This window comes from Nesoenas mayeri (assembly GCF_963082525.1).
Source record: "Nesoenas mayeri genome assembly, chromosome: 14".
NCBI classification, from domain to species: domain Eukaryota; kingdom Metazoa; phylum Chordata; class Aves; order Columbiformes; family Columbidae; genus Nesoenas; species Nesoenas mayeri.
The window spans coordinates 10,488,670-10,504,257 of NC_137556.1; the positions used below are offsets into that span (position 1 = coordinate 10,488,670).

The window sequence follows — 15,588 nt, forward strand, 5'->3', positions numbered from 1 at the left end:
GTGTTTGACTTGTTTATCTTTCTTTCATTGCAGAGTTCACCGATTTTGAATTACCTTTCTATAAACAAATAGGTGTGAACAATGAACAGCTGTTTGTTGGGATAAACTTTGGTGGCTTTTCACTAAAACTCTGGTTTTTGATACGTTGTGGCAGGGGCAGACGGGACGTGCTGGTGAGGCAATGGTGTCACCGCTCTGTGAAACCGTTGATCTGCTCCAGTGCCAGCCGCAAATTGTGCAACACCCTCTGCGGTCACTCTTAGTACGAGTCTTTCCTGAGTATTTCTTAGTATGCTTTATCTCAAATATTTAACAGAACACTTGTGGGAGAAGTGGTCTGCTTCCAGACTTCACCGATTTAAACAAACCATGTGCAACCAGCTCACAGTAAGGTGGCAAAAGCTCAAAGTTAACATGTGTTCCTGGGTGCTGTGCTGTCTGCTGTTCTCAGTGTCTGCCTAAGCCTTTGGGCTCCACCTTGTTTCTCTCATGCTTGGGACATCCGTGTTTTGGGATTCGCTCTCCCGTCATCAGCTTCAAGGCTTCTCTCAGGGCTGGCACTGCCGCACATGAGGTGAGAACAGGAAAGCATTTTGCCACACACCTATCGGACTCTGCACAGAGCAAAACCCAGTCACGCACACGGGCTCTGATGAACCCTAGGGCTGTGACGGTGCTCGGAGGACCCAAGCCCTAATGTCAACCTCTGAAGGAAGCAGGAAACCCCTTATTTCCTGTCATTGTGCCGCTCGCCCCGACACCCGAGGCGTTACCCCTCTCCCCCTTTCCCGCCCAGGCGCATGCGCAGCCACTTCACCGGCGGCGTGGAGGGATCCGCCCTCCCGCGCGACGCCAGGGGCGGAGCCATCGCCACGTCGGTGCGGGGTGCCGGGGAAGATGGCGGCCGCCGGCGAGCGGGGCGTCCCGGCGGGCCGCGCTCTCTGCCTGCTGCTGCTCTGCGGTTGGGCCCTGGCGGCCCGCGGGCAGGAGGCCTCCGGTGAGCAGGGCGGGGGGGGCGGGCCGGCCCGGGCCGGGCGGCTGTAAGGGCGGGGGCTGTGGGCGCTGTGCGGCCGCCCCGCCGGTCTGTCACCGGACTCCGACTGCAGCGCGTTTGGGCATAAGGGCCGGTGGGGCCCGCCTGCCCGGCTGTGCGCAGGGGCTGCGAACCGGCCTCGGGAACCGGCCTCGGCCGCATTTTGTCGCCGCCGTGTGGGCGGGCGGCCGGGGGCAGCGCTGAGGGCAGCGCGGCCGCGGAAGGTGCTGCCGGCTCGGCGGGTGTGCGGGAGAGCGTCTTGGCGGGTGTTCACCTGCTTCTGCTGCTGCGATGGTCAGTTTAGCGGCCTGCTGCACTCATCAGACTTAATCTTTCGTTTTAATTGTTCTAGTTGGGTGCCTGCTTTTAGTCCCCCCCTCCCCCCCCTGCTCCAGAAAATAAATTACGTTTTTTTTGTGGGTAGACTCCTAGTTAAGTCCTTTTTCTTTCTCCCACTTCCCTTCAACCTACAGACCAACTGTAACCAAGTGCTATCAGAAATACATAGTTCAAGTGCAGTGAATTCCGCTTTGTTTTAGATGGAGTATTGGTTGGGCAATGAGAGAAGGGGAATTCCTGAAGGCTGTTCTGAGCCGGCGGTTCCTCTCTTGCTCATCGGTCAGAACATCGGAACCGGCTCTGTTTGTGTTGCCCTGCACCTGCTCTCATGGGTAGGCGGAAATGAAGGAAGAGGTTCAGGATGTGGGATGCACACATGTAGGAGACAAAGAGTTTTTCACTTCGGAAATCACAGAACAACTTGCTTTCTAAAAAGTAACTTTTCTGAAAGTGATTTTTGACCATGTTACATGTTTTTACTTACAGTGTTTACTAAGAGGGCTGTGCTGCTAGTTCTATCCCTGTGACGGAGCATTAATATCTCTGTCTGAAGCTGAGGCATCTCTGGAGTCCAGGCACTGCGTCTGACATCATCCGACAGTGTTGTGTAACTGTAAACAGTGAAACCACCCTTTATAATGCCACATAGTTCCGGGTGGATATCATAAATCAGTTGTGGTGTAGTTGCTAAGCTGGCTTCTCCCATTAAAACAATAAATCACTTCTTTTAGGAATCAGAGGAAGTTATTATTTCTCACTCTGAAGCTGTACCATTAGCTGGTGGGAGTCCTTTGCATTTAGGCATACATCCTTCTAAACTTTCCATGTTAAAATGAGTTTAAGAATCATTGGAAGTGTAAGGACACATGCAGTGGACTTCTATAGGAAAAATATGCTTGTTTGTATTTCAATCAGTTTAACTATTACTTTTTAATACTTTTTGTCTATTCACTTGTAATGTGCCAACTAGCTATAAATTTGAAACTACCTTGCAGCTGCCTTTCCTTGTTTATCTCCACGTATGCAATTAGCTGACTGCTGAAGGGAGATAATAATTCCCTAAACTTGTTCTGTACAAGAGCTGAACAAGTTAACATTGGTACGATAATTCAGGCTAGTAATTTCTTCAACAGTCATGAGTGTGTTAGACATAAAATAGATTACTTGAAACTTTAACAGAGGGGCACCATAATGTCTGATTCAAATGGGATTAGTTGAGTCTTTTCTGGTTCAGTTAATTAAAGGGCAGTTCATACTGGGAACGTGTACCATGTAAACAGCAAGAAGTCTGTTGTAACTGATCCTCTGTAAATATACGTTTCATGAATAACATGATTCAATGTCCCCTGTATAATATTTTACTTATAAGTAATTTGACACAAGCAGCTGATTGAATGCTCCATTTCTGGAACCTGTAACTTTCCAGTGAACTTGGGAGCTCTTAATAGGAGTATTCTTACTTTTTTAAAACAGAAAATTAAAAAAAGTTTGGCATGCCAAATACAAGGCAAGCATGGTTCCACTATTTTAGGTTATGTTGTGTACTGAAAGTCTAAAATGTGTTCTTGATTTTTAAAGTGCCTCCTGATTTTAATCTGGAGGCGACATGCTGTAAACATGAATAGTTTGCTCTTTGCTATTTCTTTTAGGGTTAAAAAAAATTGGCTCCTTATACATCTGGTTTTACCTTGCTTTGGGTAGAGAAGAGGGTGATGTGCCCTGCATGTAGCTTTAATACTCACCTTGTTTTTTATCTAGTTCTGAAGAGGCATCCTAACATTGGAGAGATTATGCATTTGCCCAAGGCTGCACTGTTATGTAGCACTTTCACTGACTTTCTCCGTTATAATAACTTGCTGCTGACAAAAGGCTTTCCTACAGGAGCATCTGCAGTCAGATTGCCCTTTCTTCAGCTTTTTTTTTTAACCTGTGGTATAGTAGTTTTGTTCGAGTTAATGTAAGGTTGGAAATCTTTTTCTGTTTCTACAAATTAAATTAAAAGTAGGTGCCTGGGAAGAGGTCCTAGGACCTTGTGACATGACTGAAGGAGACAGTGCAGTGTATTCTAATTTTTGTTGACAAAATATGCAATGATGAAAGACTGAAAAACTTTTAACTGCAGGAAAAGCTTTAGTGAGAACATCTTCCTCAATAAACCTCAGCAATTTTTGTGACAGAAAGAGTCTGATGATGGAGAAAATACTTATCATGCATGATTGTACAAGGCATCATAAATCCACAGAAGGAGGGAGGACACATCTCTGAAGTTCTCTGTCTGGAAAATATGCATGCTAATGTTTTCAAGGACACTTTGGCATGCTAATCTAGTAAGCATGTGCTTCCAGGCTTTAAGTCCTGTCCTACTCAAGACTTCTCTTTTGAAGTTGCTGAAGTAAAGGAGTGTGTGTTTCTGCATGTGAACTATAAAAAGTTTGCAGTGTGAAATATGCCCTGTTCATCATATGATTTCTTGTCTATAAAGTAAGTGCCTTGCAATAATTTTCATTTATAACTGAAGTATTGCGAGAGGTTGGTGCCTTAATATAGACTGTTTTTCATCCTTTTCTCAGATTCTGTGAGAGTGGAGATGCTTCAGAAAAATATTTCTTCTAAGAGTGAGAATGACACACTAAACAGATCCCGAAATTTGACAGATGGCTTGCAGAGCATAACCTCACCAAAAAAAGACGTGAGCCCAATAACAGCTAAAATCAGTTCTGTGACCACAGTAAAACCGTCTACAGCAAGAGCTGATTCTCTGCCATACGTTCCCTCTCCCGTGGTGACTGCTAATCCTGTATCTCAAATGGATGTTGATGCTTCTGAAGATACTAGAATTGAGGAAGAAGATCTTCTAACAGATGTGAAAGACACACTAAATAGTTCACCACCCATCATAAAAGAAACTATGGAGTCAGATGGAGTAGATGATTATCCTACTTATGAAATGACACCAAATGCCAGATACAACCCAGACCTAGAGCTGCCAGAAGATGATGATTCTGACACCATTAGTAATTACAATGAGGAGATAAAGACCCTTGATGAGAAGATAAAAGATGTATCTGTCACAGGGTTGGAAGAAGAAGACACCCATTTCTTTTTTCATCTGGTTGTAGTTGCCTTCTTAGTAGCTGTTGTTTATGTCACCTATCACAATAAGAGGAAGGTAGGTATGCTGGGGAAGGGTGAGAGTAACAGCTTTAGTATTAAAAGTGAAGTTACGTTGTGTGTACACTTTTTTATAAAAGAGGAGTTTAGCATTTTGGAGAACAAAATCATTGATCACTTAGTCTTTTTACACTGGTACGCAGATCATTACTGTCATTTTTATCTGTTCAATGAAAATAAACTTGAATCAGACATTTTCGATTAGAAGATCAATTAATTGATAACGTATGTAATCAATCAGTTCAGTAATGGGCACTGGCAGTGTACAACAGGAGTTCTGTCAATGAAACCTGAGGCACGTGGAGTGAAGGTGATTGATTAACTAATTTTGTTTCTGCACAGGATTCTAAGCAGCAAATTAAGGAAGGTTTAATCCCAAATGACGTGAGAATGTTCTTGTTGTAACTGTGGTAACCCTCGTAAAAAGTGTTCACTTTAAGGTGGGATTTAAGCCCTCGGGAGATCTGTGATATAACTACGAAATTTTAGGAAATTTTTAACACTTTTTCCAGATGTAGAGAAACCCACAGTTAGTGTTTTCAGGTAACTGCTTTTTCAGTACAAACTAATTCTCTGTATCTCAGAAGTAGCCTGATTAGTGTTATTTTAAAACATATTGCTAGCATAGAAAATTAACTCCAGCCCAGCCAGACCCTGTACAGATGCATACACAAATTTGCAATTAAATAATAGGTTATGGGTTTAGGTATGAGGAAAATTTAGTGTTTATTCTTTTAGAGAACACTGGTTTGGTTGAGGATTTGGAGGACTCTGAAAAGAACACAGCTAAAAAACCCGCCAAACTTATACTTTACATTACAGTGGCGTATCTGGAATATGCATTGCTAAGTGTTTATAGAGGAAAATATTGAAGACTGTGTTACATTTGAAAATTTAACTTTGAGGGAAGTTCAAGTAAGTGATTAAAAAAATGCCTTTGCTACATAAGTGAGATGATGCTTGTACTGTCATTTGGGTAAATGAAAAGCTATCTGTTGATATTACATTTTAGCATTCAGAAATAATTTGAGGAGCAGAAAATACACTAGTACTTTGAACACGTAGACAGTGGTACGTATTTCTGTGAAACAACAGTCAAATTAGTTTAGGTTCTCCTTTATTTTTACCCTGTGCCCACTTACACCATCCCATTTCCCCTTTTGCAAGTGTAGTTGCCCTGTCTAGTAAAGTCAGTAAGAAACAAGGCTACATAGGATGAAAATGATAAACATTTAGAAATACGATCACGTGGGTGATTTATCATATAACCTCTTTAACTGCTCTGCTGATGTTGCTGAAGGGGGCACTGAGCTGTAATACAGAAAAAGTTTATCAAGTTACACCATTGCTGCTTCTATTTCCTTTTGTTTCAGCGCCAGTAATACAATTATTTTCAGTGAGTGAAATGCCAGGGTAGGTAAGATAAATAAACTAACAAATGTCACCATCTGGGGATAGTTTAATAGCCTGTAATGTGCAGTACTTCAGAAGCTACACACCTGTCTTTACCGAAAGACACATGGGTTGAATGCTGTGGTTTTGCCAAACTGCAGCCGAGGTTGCCCATTACTTGGTGACAAGGACATTAGGGAAATGGATGACTCCTGGTGCCATGTGTTATAGCAACAGTAACACCGTTGCCACTGCCCAGGGGTAGAACCGTGATAGCAATAAAACTCTTACGCTGTCTCTCAACCCCAAAATATTTCTGCATACCACGATGTAAGTTGGCTGCTTTTTCTTTCAGATCTTCTTGTTGGTTCAGAGTCGAAGATGGAGGGATGGCCTGTGCTCTAGGACAGTAGAATATCATCGTTTGGATCAAAATGTTAATGAAGCAATGCCTTCCCTGAAAATAACAAACGACTATGTATTTTGAAAGCACTGTGATTTGAGTTTGCTGAACTTAACACTCTTTGCCTGCCTAGTCATGTAATGATATTCAGGTATTCTAAATATGCTGCTTGTACCAAAATGAGATTTACTCTCTTTGACCTGGGTGATTTTGAGATTAAATCTCGTGCAAGATCAAGGGCATGATACATCTGTTTGCTACTTTGTTCAGGTTTTATATCAACTATACAGAGTTTAATAATCAGTGCTCTTTCCATTCATTAAGCAGCATCCCTTCTATCTGGAGCAGTCTTAATAGTGGTAATACAAAAATAAGCATAAACTGTTTTAGGCCTAATAAATGAATGACTTTGTCATTACTAAATCAAATTAATGATCTCTTTGCTAATCACTTTTATGGATCATAAATCCCTCTGTACTGCAAACTTAAAATTACTTTTTTCTGTGTTTAAATCCTGATGCTGCAAACTTTCATCTGAGTTTCTTGGTTTTTTTCTTTTTAATTTGTTCTGTTTTCTTGTTCCATATCTCGATCCTCTTCTAGGCAGAAGAGCTAGCATGGCAACTTCATAATTTCTGGATGTGTTCATGCTGTAAATAATTTAAAAGTAATTATGTATAAACCATTTTATTTCAGAAGTTATATGCCATATATTTCTTTAAAATAGTCAAGGTCTTTGTCAAGGTATGCAGCTTATTGACCATTTTTTTTTCTCTAACTGTATTTATGACTCTTTTATTATCTTTGTAATTAATGAATGGAAAATAAGCCTTGTATAATCTTACTAACATAGATAGTTGACAGGCTTTCAATAAATTGAAGCTTTCTGTTGAATTTTAGGACACTTGGGAAACAGTTATGTGATTTGCTGTATTCTAAATGGGAGAGGGCTGAGAATGTAAGAATAATTTATTTTGTTGTTATTCTGACCCAGGTAACAGGCAGATGAAAGTGACGGTGTATGGGGCTGCCAGGCTGTGGTCAGCGCACTCTAATTTTTGACAAACATTTATGCATTAATGTAAATCAAGTTACTGGTACTGTAGGGTTTTTTTTAATGTTGTCCTTTGTACTTTCATTATTTATGTTTTTATGAGTTGTAAAATATAAAATCTTAGTTTTCTGTACATTCTGTTTGTGATTTAGTTTTCAGACCGATAAATATGTAAATAATGGTGGATCAGAACCCCATAATTAATGACTTGGTATTCAAGTAGTTATGTAACATTTTGGAAAAATCAGTTTTACTGCTGTTGGCATGGGGAGGCTGGAGGCATGAGCTACCTTACAAATGGAGAGCTAAAAGTTCTAAATCCTACTGTTAAATGCATTCTTTTTGTAACCGCAAGCAGTAAAGCACAAACGAAATATCCCAAAACTCTTTTCTTGCAGTAATTTTTATGGTATTTGGACTTGTATCAATTAGTATTTTGAATAAGGTTTTTAAAATAAATGACAATAATAAGCTTGTGGTTTTTTTAAACTCTTTCACTGCTTGTCTACAGTACGTTCCGATAAAGAGCTTACTTCCGCTTGGGATTGGGCAACCAGTTCAAAACCGCCTTTTATGTTGCTGATTAAATTCCTCTCTGTGTAGGGGGTGTACAGAGTTTTGTTTTATACATCTCTTAAATAGGGTGTAGGGTAGATAGCAAGGCTTTAATGAAATCATTTAAGCTGTAGGAATTAATAATTTCCTTAAAAAGTATTTTTTTACCTAAGTTTTATAATTTATGATTCTCATGGAAAATACTTGGGAACTCTTTCCGGAACGTGCCCACGTTAAGGTGTAACACTATTGGGGACATGATCCAAAGGGAAAAGTTACTTTGCAAAGCTCCTTTAGGATGTTTGAATGTTGGAATCGGAGAGAGGTAGGCTGATGTTTTTGCACCCAAGAAGTTCAGTAGCTGTCTCCTTAAATAACATTCATAAAGTGTAGTAGGTTTGACATGAGGTGATAGTATATTCGCAATTTACAGTGGTTCCTTTCAGGCTGGTAGTCCGTTGTCACATTTGTTACCTTTTCAGACACTTGACTGACTATAGTAACTAGAATACTAGCTATTGTTTAAAAAATGTAGAAAATTAACATTGACCTACATTAGTAGAAATAAGGCATATTGTGTTGATTCCTGGAGTTCATAGCTGTGTCACCTTATTCCATCTTGGATGTCTTCCAGAGCTTTTGAAGCACAGTTCAGCTGAGCAACCAAAATGTTTTTCTTGCAGGTTTTCTGACCAACAGACAGTGTCCTCTTTATACGTCAATATATTGGTGGAAAAATCTTGCGTTTCCTTGCCCTCTCTCCCTCAAATTCTTTGTCCTTGTGAAAAGACTGAGAGCAATTTATTAACTTTGCAGCATTCAAGATGTTCCTTCCACCAAACCCACTCTTTTAAAACCCAGTAACTTTTACTGGAGGAGAAATGCACACAGCTAAGAGCAAGATTGCTTTTTTTCCTGAGATTTTTTGGGAAAAACTGTCAAAGGCTTAACATCAACTCAACCTGCTGCTTTGTGGTTTGTTTTGCAGTCATCACATTTTCAAATGCTCTGCTGTTTAGCTGTGCTGCGCCAATACTTGTCCCTCAGATTTAGTATTCATTAGGTGTGCCCAGCATTATAGAGACCTAATGGACTGCAACTGGCTTCGGCTGCACACAAAAGTGAGTAAATTCTTTTCTGCAGTGTCCATTGAGCTGTCTTCTCTGAAGATGTTCCAGTGTGAGGTTACCTTAGAGGAGAAAAATAGGATCTTGAGCCTTTTGTTCTTGGTGGTCATAATCAGGACTGAAATATTTGAGTTAGGTAGGTGATGAAATGGTGGCTGGTGTGTGTGCCTTCTCTAGCAGGGTGCAGCTGTGCCTCACTTCACTCCCAGCAGTTTTTCTCTGCTTGCTCTGGCTATTGTGCACATCGTCTTTATCTCACAAGTAAGAAAAATGTCTTTTAAATATTTAAACAAATATTGTTTTGAATAAGCCACTTCAGCAATGGTACTGAGGGCAGCTTATTTGAATGTTTTTAAATTCACAGGAAATTAACGTGAATTTGAAATCCTTGAAGTTCCTTAAACAGTGGGTTTCATTTGGGGAATTGTCTAAGCGGATTCAGTTCTCAGATGCTAATGTATTTTAAGTCCTTGGGGCGAATCTTGCTCGGTGAGGTTGACAGTTATTGTAGCTGGCTGCCCCAGGGGATAGGTTTGGTCATACCCGAGCAAGTTTGTGGATGCATCTAAGCAAATTAATTCAGATAATGATGTTTGTGAAATACCATTATTCTTAAAACCTGCCCACTGTTGATCTGCTCCCGTATCCAGCTACGCAAAGGCTGCGGTACCAGTTAACACTTGTTATTTGTGTCCCCAAAAGGCGAATGTTAAATAATGAGTGTGTCGCTGAAGGCATTTTGCCATCCAGTCCTTGCAATGTCGTGTGTACTTGCTCACCTTCACATGTAACAAGATAATATCACAAACAAAGTCAGAAACTAGTGAACCGTCACCTTCACCCAGGCTGGTGAGTGTGTGCAGCTGGGTCACACTTGTGTGTCACTGTCATCCTGGTGGTGTGAAAAAGGGCCTGCACCCTCATACAGACCAAAGATTTGAAATGTCCATGATGACTTAACACTTCTTTTTTCAAGGTTATATTTTTCATTTGCAATAGCCCTTGAACTGTTGCCTGAAGAGGGGAAGTGCTTTGCTCAAGTGACTTGGGGAGTTGATAACCTGTTTCTTAATAGTACCAATAAAACGGGAAAAGTTTCTCGTGATCCAGTTTTATAAGGGCTCCGCCAGCAGTGGGAGAGTGGAACATATGTCATCCGCTCTGCAATAAAAGAGCCATTTGCTGATGAGGTAATCAGGATTGAACTACTGTTTTTTAATTTCTTTAATTGAATTTGCTTGTGGAAAATTAAGAGCAGGCTATCAAAAATTCATAAAGTGCTGAGATCAAATAGAGGAAAAAGCAAGCAGATTTATGTCAGATCTTACCAACAAGAAATGTCTTGATCAATTTCTTTACTGAAGAAAGGAAACTTTCTCCCATTAAGGTGAATTATGACTTCCATCAATATTCTGATAAAAGGAATAAAATATTCCTGAAGAGCTTTCTGATTAAACTTCTCAAGTTTAAAGTTGAAGCTCTATTTATGTAGGTTCTTGTTAGTGCTTGAGTTTTATGAAATGAGGAAGGAAATAATGAATAGGATAGTTTAAACAAATGATACATTTCATTTTTACTATCCAGGAAATGTATTTTAAGATATTTATAGTTTAATTTTCATTTAGCACCAGTGCATGTTATTCAGCTAAGGCAACTGTCCTTGGCTGCTGCTCAGCTGTGTACAGGGCGAACAGAGAAAGGTTTATCTGAGCAGGGTGGTTTGAGTTACGGGAAATTAATTTGCAACGTGGAGATGAAAAATGTGATCTCTCTTACATTTAAATGCTACAGAAATAGCAGAAAGGGCAAAGGGATATTTCTGTATCTCTAACACAGACAATTGATATTAGAAGGAGAAGGGGGACGCTGTTACAGCTGTAACTCAGGCTTGGGAAATCTGCTTGGTTTCTGAATAGTGAGCAGCTCAGTTGCAGGCCAAGGTGGGCAAAGCATTTCTCAGGGATTTTTCCAAGTCTCGGTCAGTTTAGGAAGCCTGCGATGAGCCACAGTGGGTGAGGTTTTATTTGTTTTCATTGCCTGTGAGAAGCTGAAGTGCTGAGCAGGGAGTCTGGCTGTCGGCTGCTCCTGCCTCAGCTTGCTGCCTAAAGCTGGGCCGGGTTTGCTGCCCAGGGCTGGCTGATCTGCAGCTGGCCCTGCTCGGGGGGAGCAGCTGGTCCTCCCAGGTGGAGCTTCTGAGCTGGGACCAGTAAGGCGGGGGTTGTGGGTGGGGTGGTCCCGGCCCATCGCTGGCCTGACTCTCGGAGAGGAGGCTCTGGCTTCCCTCGCCACGCTCCCCTGCTCTGCAAGGTAAGCGAGTTCCTTAACCCAGCAAAACAATTCATCTTTCTTTTAAAATCTTTCTTCTTGGGATGGTTTTCAATCATTTTGGGGCACTGAGCTGGTTTACCATGCAGCCAGACCAGTGCCAGAGCTGGCTTGGGGCAAGCAGTTAAAACAGACATGGGGACATTGCCCATTCAGCAGCAGCAAACTGTTAATTTGGTTTCTTGTAAAGCTGTTACTAAACTCTCATAAAACCAAGCCCAAGTAAGAGTGGTTTACATTGTAGAGTCCAGGTGAGTGACTGGCCACTGCAGTTTCAACATAAAGCTGGGGTTTTTGTTGCTGAGAGGCTGTATCAGCCTGAGGATTTGCGGTTTCTTTTAATTTGGGTTGTTTTTTTGTGGTAGTTTTCTTGGAGGGAAGGTCCTGAGGGTTCCCAGTGCGGAGGCTTTGCCCCTTACAGGGATGCTGTGTGCACTGTCCCCTTGTGTCACAGCACCTGCCTGGCTGTGCTGCTTCCTTCTCCTGACCCAAATCCAGACCGAAGCTGCATTCTGTGCTCCTGCGAGGCTCAGTGGCTTTATGGACGTGCTAAATTCTCGTGTAAGGCTGATAGAGCAGTAATCTTCAAGGCCATATTTTCCAAAGCAGCAGAACTAATGACATCATTCTTGCACCTTTTCTTTTACAATCAAGTGTCCCTTAAGGAGGAGTCCCTGTACTGGTTTTTGTTAAACTTTTCTGATGTGAGGCATATGAATGTCCTTACTGTAATAAAAATTGTTAATATCAGAACTTCTCAGCTTCACTGTTTCCAGTATATCTAATTAGAAAGGGAAGGATGACATCTTTTCTGTAATTGGTCCTTAAATCATTATCAGAATCATTTAGCAGTCTCCTAAAACTTATTTTTAATTACAAGGTCTATTGCCTTGTTAAGTTATTAACACTGAAAACCACTAATCTTGACAATTTCCTGTCTTCATTGAAATGAAAATATGAAGGTCCTGTTACCCTTATTGAGGTGCACTCATTGAGGTTTTATTAAAGATTAAGTGAAACCAGATTTAATCATCTTTTACTATTCTGTAAACAACATTGAAATGGATGTGATTAAGCTATTGAAGGGGGTTAAGAACTGAAGTTCAGGTTCACAGATGGATCAAGGACACTGAAATCCTTCAAACTGAGAGTACATGAATTAGGGGCTCTCACACTTGTTGATCACAAAGCTTATGCTCGTTACCACTAGCTCTGCAAGGCTGTGGAATTATGTTGTATATTTTTGTTAGCACTTTACTGCTTTTCATCTGCCAGTGTCACGTGGTGGCTGCTGGGGGTTCTTTTTGTCCCTGCATCTATTTACTGTTTGTCAGAGGGGAAAATGGTTCTGCTCTCCTTTTCTCGCCCCTCCGCCCAGCAAGTGGGGCACAGAGAATAAAGCTTTCAAAAGTACCTATATGAAATAGTTTTGCATTACAAGAAGCTGTGATGACTTACTTCAGGATTTATCTTTTAAGGTTAACTCATGCTTACGCTTAATAGTTCTATTGAATTTCCAAATTGTTGCAGGGTGACTGTTCTTGAGCTGCAGTCAGTGGGGCAAGGAACAGCTGATTATCCTTTATGAAGGTGCAAAGTGTTTTCAATGTCTACAAGTTGTCCTCGCAGTATTAGCTGAGAAATTCTACCAGTTGATCTAGAATAGGTTTTAATTCCTAATGCAGGCTGACTGTGAATCCAAACAGCTGGAATGCCAGATGTTCAGAAAAGAAGAATTATATTCCATGTTTTTTGAGGAGGGAAAGAAGGTGGAAGTAAAGGACATAATGGCATCATGCCGAAACTAAGACACCATCTCCCAAGCACTGAAGTCATATTTTCATTATCATTTATGGGGAAGATTCTCTGCATTTGAATAGTTGTTCCCTGGAGAAGGAGAATAACTGTCCTTGATCCTACCTGAGTACAGAGGGTTTGGGCTGGATTGTACCACAAAATGACGAAAAGGCTGTGTGACACATGCTATTTTAGCAGTATCAGGGTGGCCCGAGAGGCAACCTTCTTTGGGCCTCTTTGTTATTACGTTTAGCTTAATTTAAGATGTGTAACTTTATCCAGGGGTGGCTGTGTCGTGCTCACACGTAGCAGTTCGGTGACTCTGAGGGAGGCGGCAGCACCTGAAGAACTTTCCTGTGGCTGTGTGGTTTATGATAAGTTGTTTAGCTTTGACCAGAAAGCTCATTCTCCTACCTGAAACCAAATTAAGATGATTCTTCCAGACAGTAGTAAGATGTAAATATTTGAGAGTCCCAATATCATCGTGGCATTAAGCAGTGGAAAGCCCTGGAGAAGCTATATATACTTTATATACTGCACGCTCCAACTGTTCATGGCTGAAGCCTGTGTGACAGGCTCTTCTGCACCATGTCACAGCTGAAAGGACAATCTTCTGGAATGCTGGAGTGGTCCAAACTTTCTCCTTTTGCCAGCTCCATGCCTGACTCCTCATTCTAGAGGTCAAGAAGATGCAGGAGGCTGGATGTGCTTGCCCAACTCTCCCTCTTCCTGTGTCTTTCGCAGTCACATGTCGGTGCGACGGATTTAGGGGAGTTTTGCTGACTCAGGAGGTTTATTTATCTCTCCATCCCAGAAAAAGCCCCATGCTTGTCACTTCTCATTTCGATGTGAATATTATGGGTATCACAGTAGAAACGAGTTGCGTTGTGCTGCTGGGCAGGTGGTGGCTGTGGGAACAAGAGGGTCCTGCTGTCATCCATGGCACTTGCCCTGCTCCCTGCCTGCAGCTGCGCTGCTGGGTGAGCAGACTAAGTGTTAAATGAAAGATCACAGAAAGAATTCAGTGGTGAGGCAGAGGAAGGTATTTTAACTGGCAACCAAGCTTACCTTGCTGGTGCCATGAAACCATCACTACCGAGAACAACTTCTCTCTAAGAAATACCCAGAAAAAAAGAAATCACCAGTTTAGATATTAAAACAATTTATTTTCCCCGGCTCTTCCTGACGCTGCCCCTCTTTCGGAGAAGCAGCCAGCAGGGGGGAGTGTGACTGCGCCGTGCAACGCAGCCTTCCAGCCGGCAAAACGCCGGGGGAGCGCAGAGTGCGTTCAGAGGTGAGCGTTGGGAGCCCTTCAGACACAAGCTGCCGCGGGGACACAGGCGGCCCGGGCCCGGCAAGCACCCGCCTTCGCTTCCAGCCGCTTGCCTGGGGACCGAGGAGGGCTGGGGCTGCACCCGCACCGCGCGGGCTCTGCCTGCACCCGCCGTGCCGCGTCCGCGCTGGTGCGGTGCTGGGGGGAGGCTGGAGGGGCCCCCCGAGCTCCTCTGCTCTGCAGGGCAAGTGCTGGTGTTAAGGACAAGGTGAACTGGGGTGCTGTCCCATAGCTCCATGGTTCCTGCATCAAGGTGTTTACCCACTCTTTTTAATTTAATTTTAAACCCCCACCCTACGAAAGGGAAATTTTCCTTTGGATACGTTCTTACATTACATCCCCAGACCTATCTTTTTTGTTTTCTCCTGAAAAATATGAGTCTCTAACATCATGAGCTCTTATATATTAATCCATCTGAGCTATAGTAATGTGTTTCTAAGAATAAAAATAGGCTTTAGACTTGTGAGACGCAGCAAAACAACCTCCAGGTTTGAAATCACAGAGATCTTCTCTAACGCTGGGGAAAATAAATCTGTTTCCCCAACCCAACATACATTTCTGTTATTGTGCAAGAGGAAGACACTGGAAAACAGAGACAGCAATCTCCCTGAATGTTACTGTGTGGTAACAGAAAGATATAAAAAGAAAAAATGTTGCTAATTATGGGATTATAATATGATTAATTTTACCTGACATGATCTGACCTTTTACAGAGCAATATACAAATGATTACTATGTGCTTGAGTAAATATAGATTTAAAAATATGTCACCCAAACACTAGTTAATAGATTAATTACATGCATGCTGCTAATACTCATTTCCTTGTTGAACTTGGTGTCTGAAAAGTGGTGATTTTATATCTGTAAATAGTTTGTTTACCTAGTTACTTGCTTAGCCATTTCTCCTTCCAATTCCACACATGTGCAGTCATCATATAGGAATTGCTAATGCCTGTGGAGCTGAGCTCTGTTAATGTTTGAGGGGCTCTGATGGACCTCTGAAGGATGTCAGTCCTTGAGAATATTCCTTTTGATGCTTAATGTAAATAATAAAATTGA

General features: G+C 41.9%; 1 protein-coding gene across 2 annotated transcripts; it reads left to right on the forward strand.

Moving 5' to 3' along the window:
- Window positions 1–862: 862 nt before the first annotated feature.
- On the forward strand, window positions 863–7,857 carry LOC308045911 (keratinocyte-associated transmembrane protein 2). 2 transcript variants are annotated; one of them, XM_080353454.1, is made up of 3 exons: window positions 863–997; window positions 3,943–4,541; window positions 6,291–7,857. In XM_080353454.1, the coding sequence occupies exons 1-3, from the start codon at window positions 898–900 to the stop codon at window positions 6,420–6,422; spliced, it is 831 nt and encodes a 276-aa protein (XP_080209580.1). In that variant the 5' UTR covers window positions 863–897; the 3' UTR covers window positions 6,423–7,857. The 2 variants fall into 2 exon arrangements, with proteins under 2 accessions (XP_080209580.1, XP_080209581.1); XM_080353455.1 differs by lacking the exon at window positions 863–997 and adding an exon at window positions 3,625–3,853.
- The last annotated feature ends 7,731 nt before the right edge of the window (window positions 7,858–15,588 follow it).

Excerpts from the sequence above, each read along its gene's own strand:
- LOC308045911 (XM_080353454.1), top strand. The coding sequence starts at position 898 with ATGGCGGCCGCCGGCGAGCGGGGCGTCCCGGCGGGCCGCGCTCTCTGC. Across the intron at positions 998-3,942 it reads CCGCGGGCAGGAGGCCTCCG|ATTCTGTGAGAGTGGAGATG; the intron begins GTGAGCAGGGCG and ends TCCTTTTCTCAG. Across the intron at positions 4,542-6,290 it reads CCTATCACAATAAGAGGAAG|ATCTTCTTGTTGGTTCAGAG; the intron begins GTAGGTATGCTG and ends TTTTTCTTTCAG.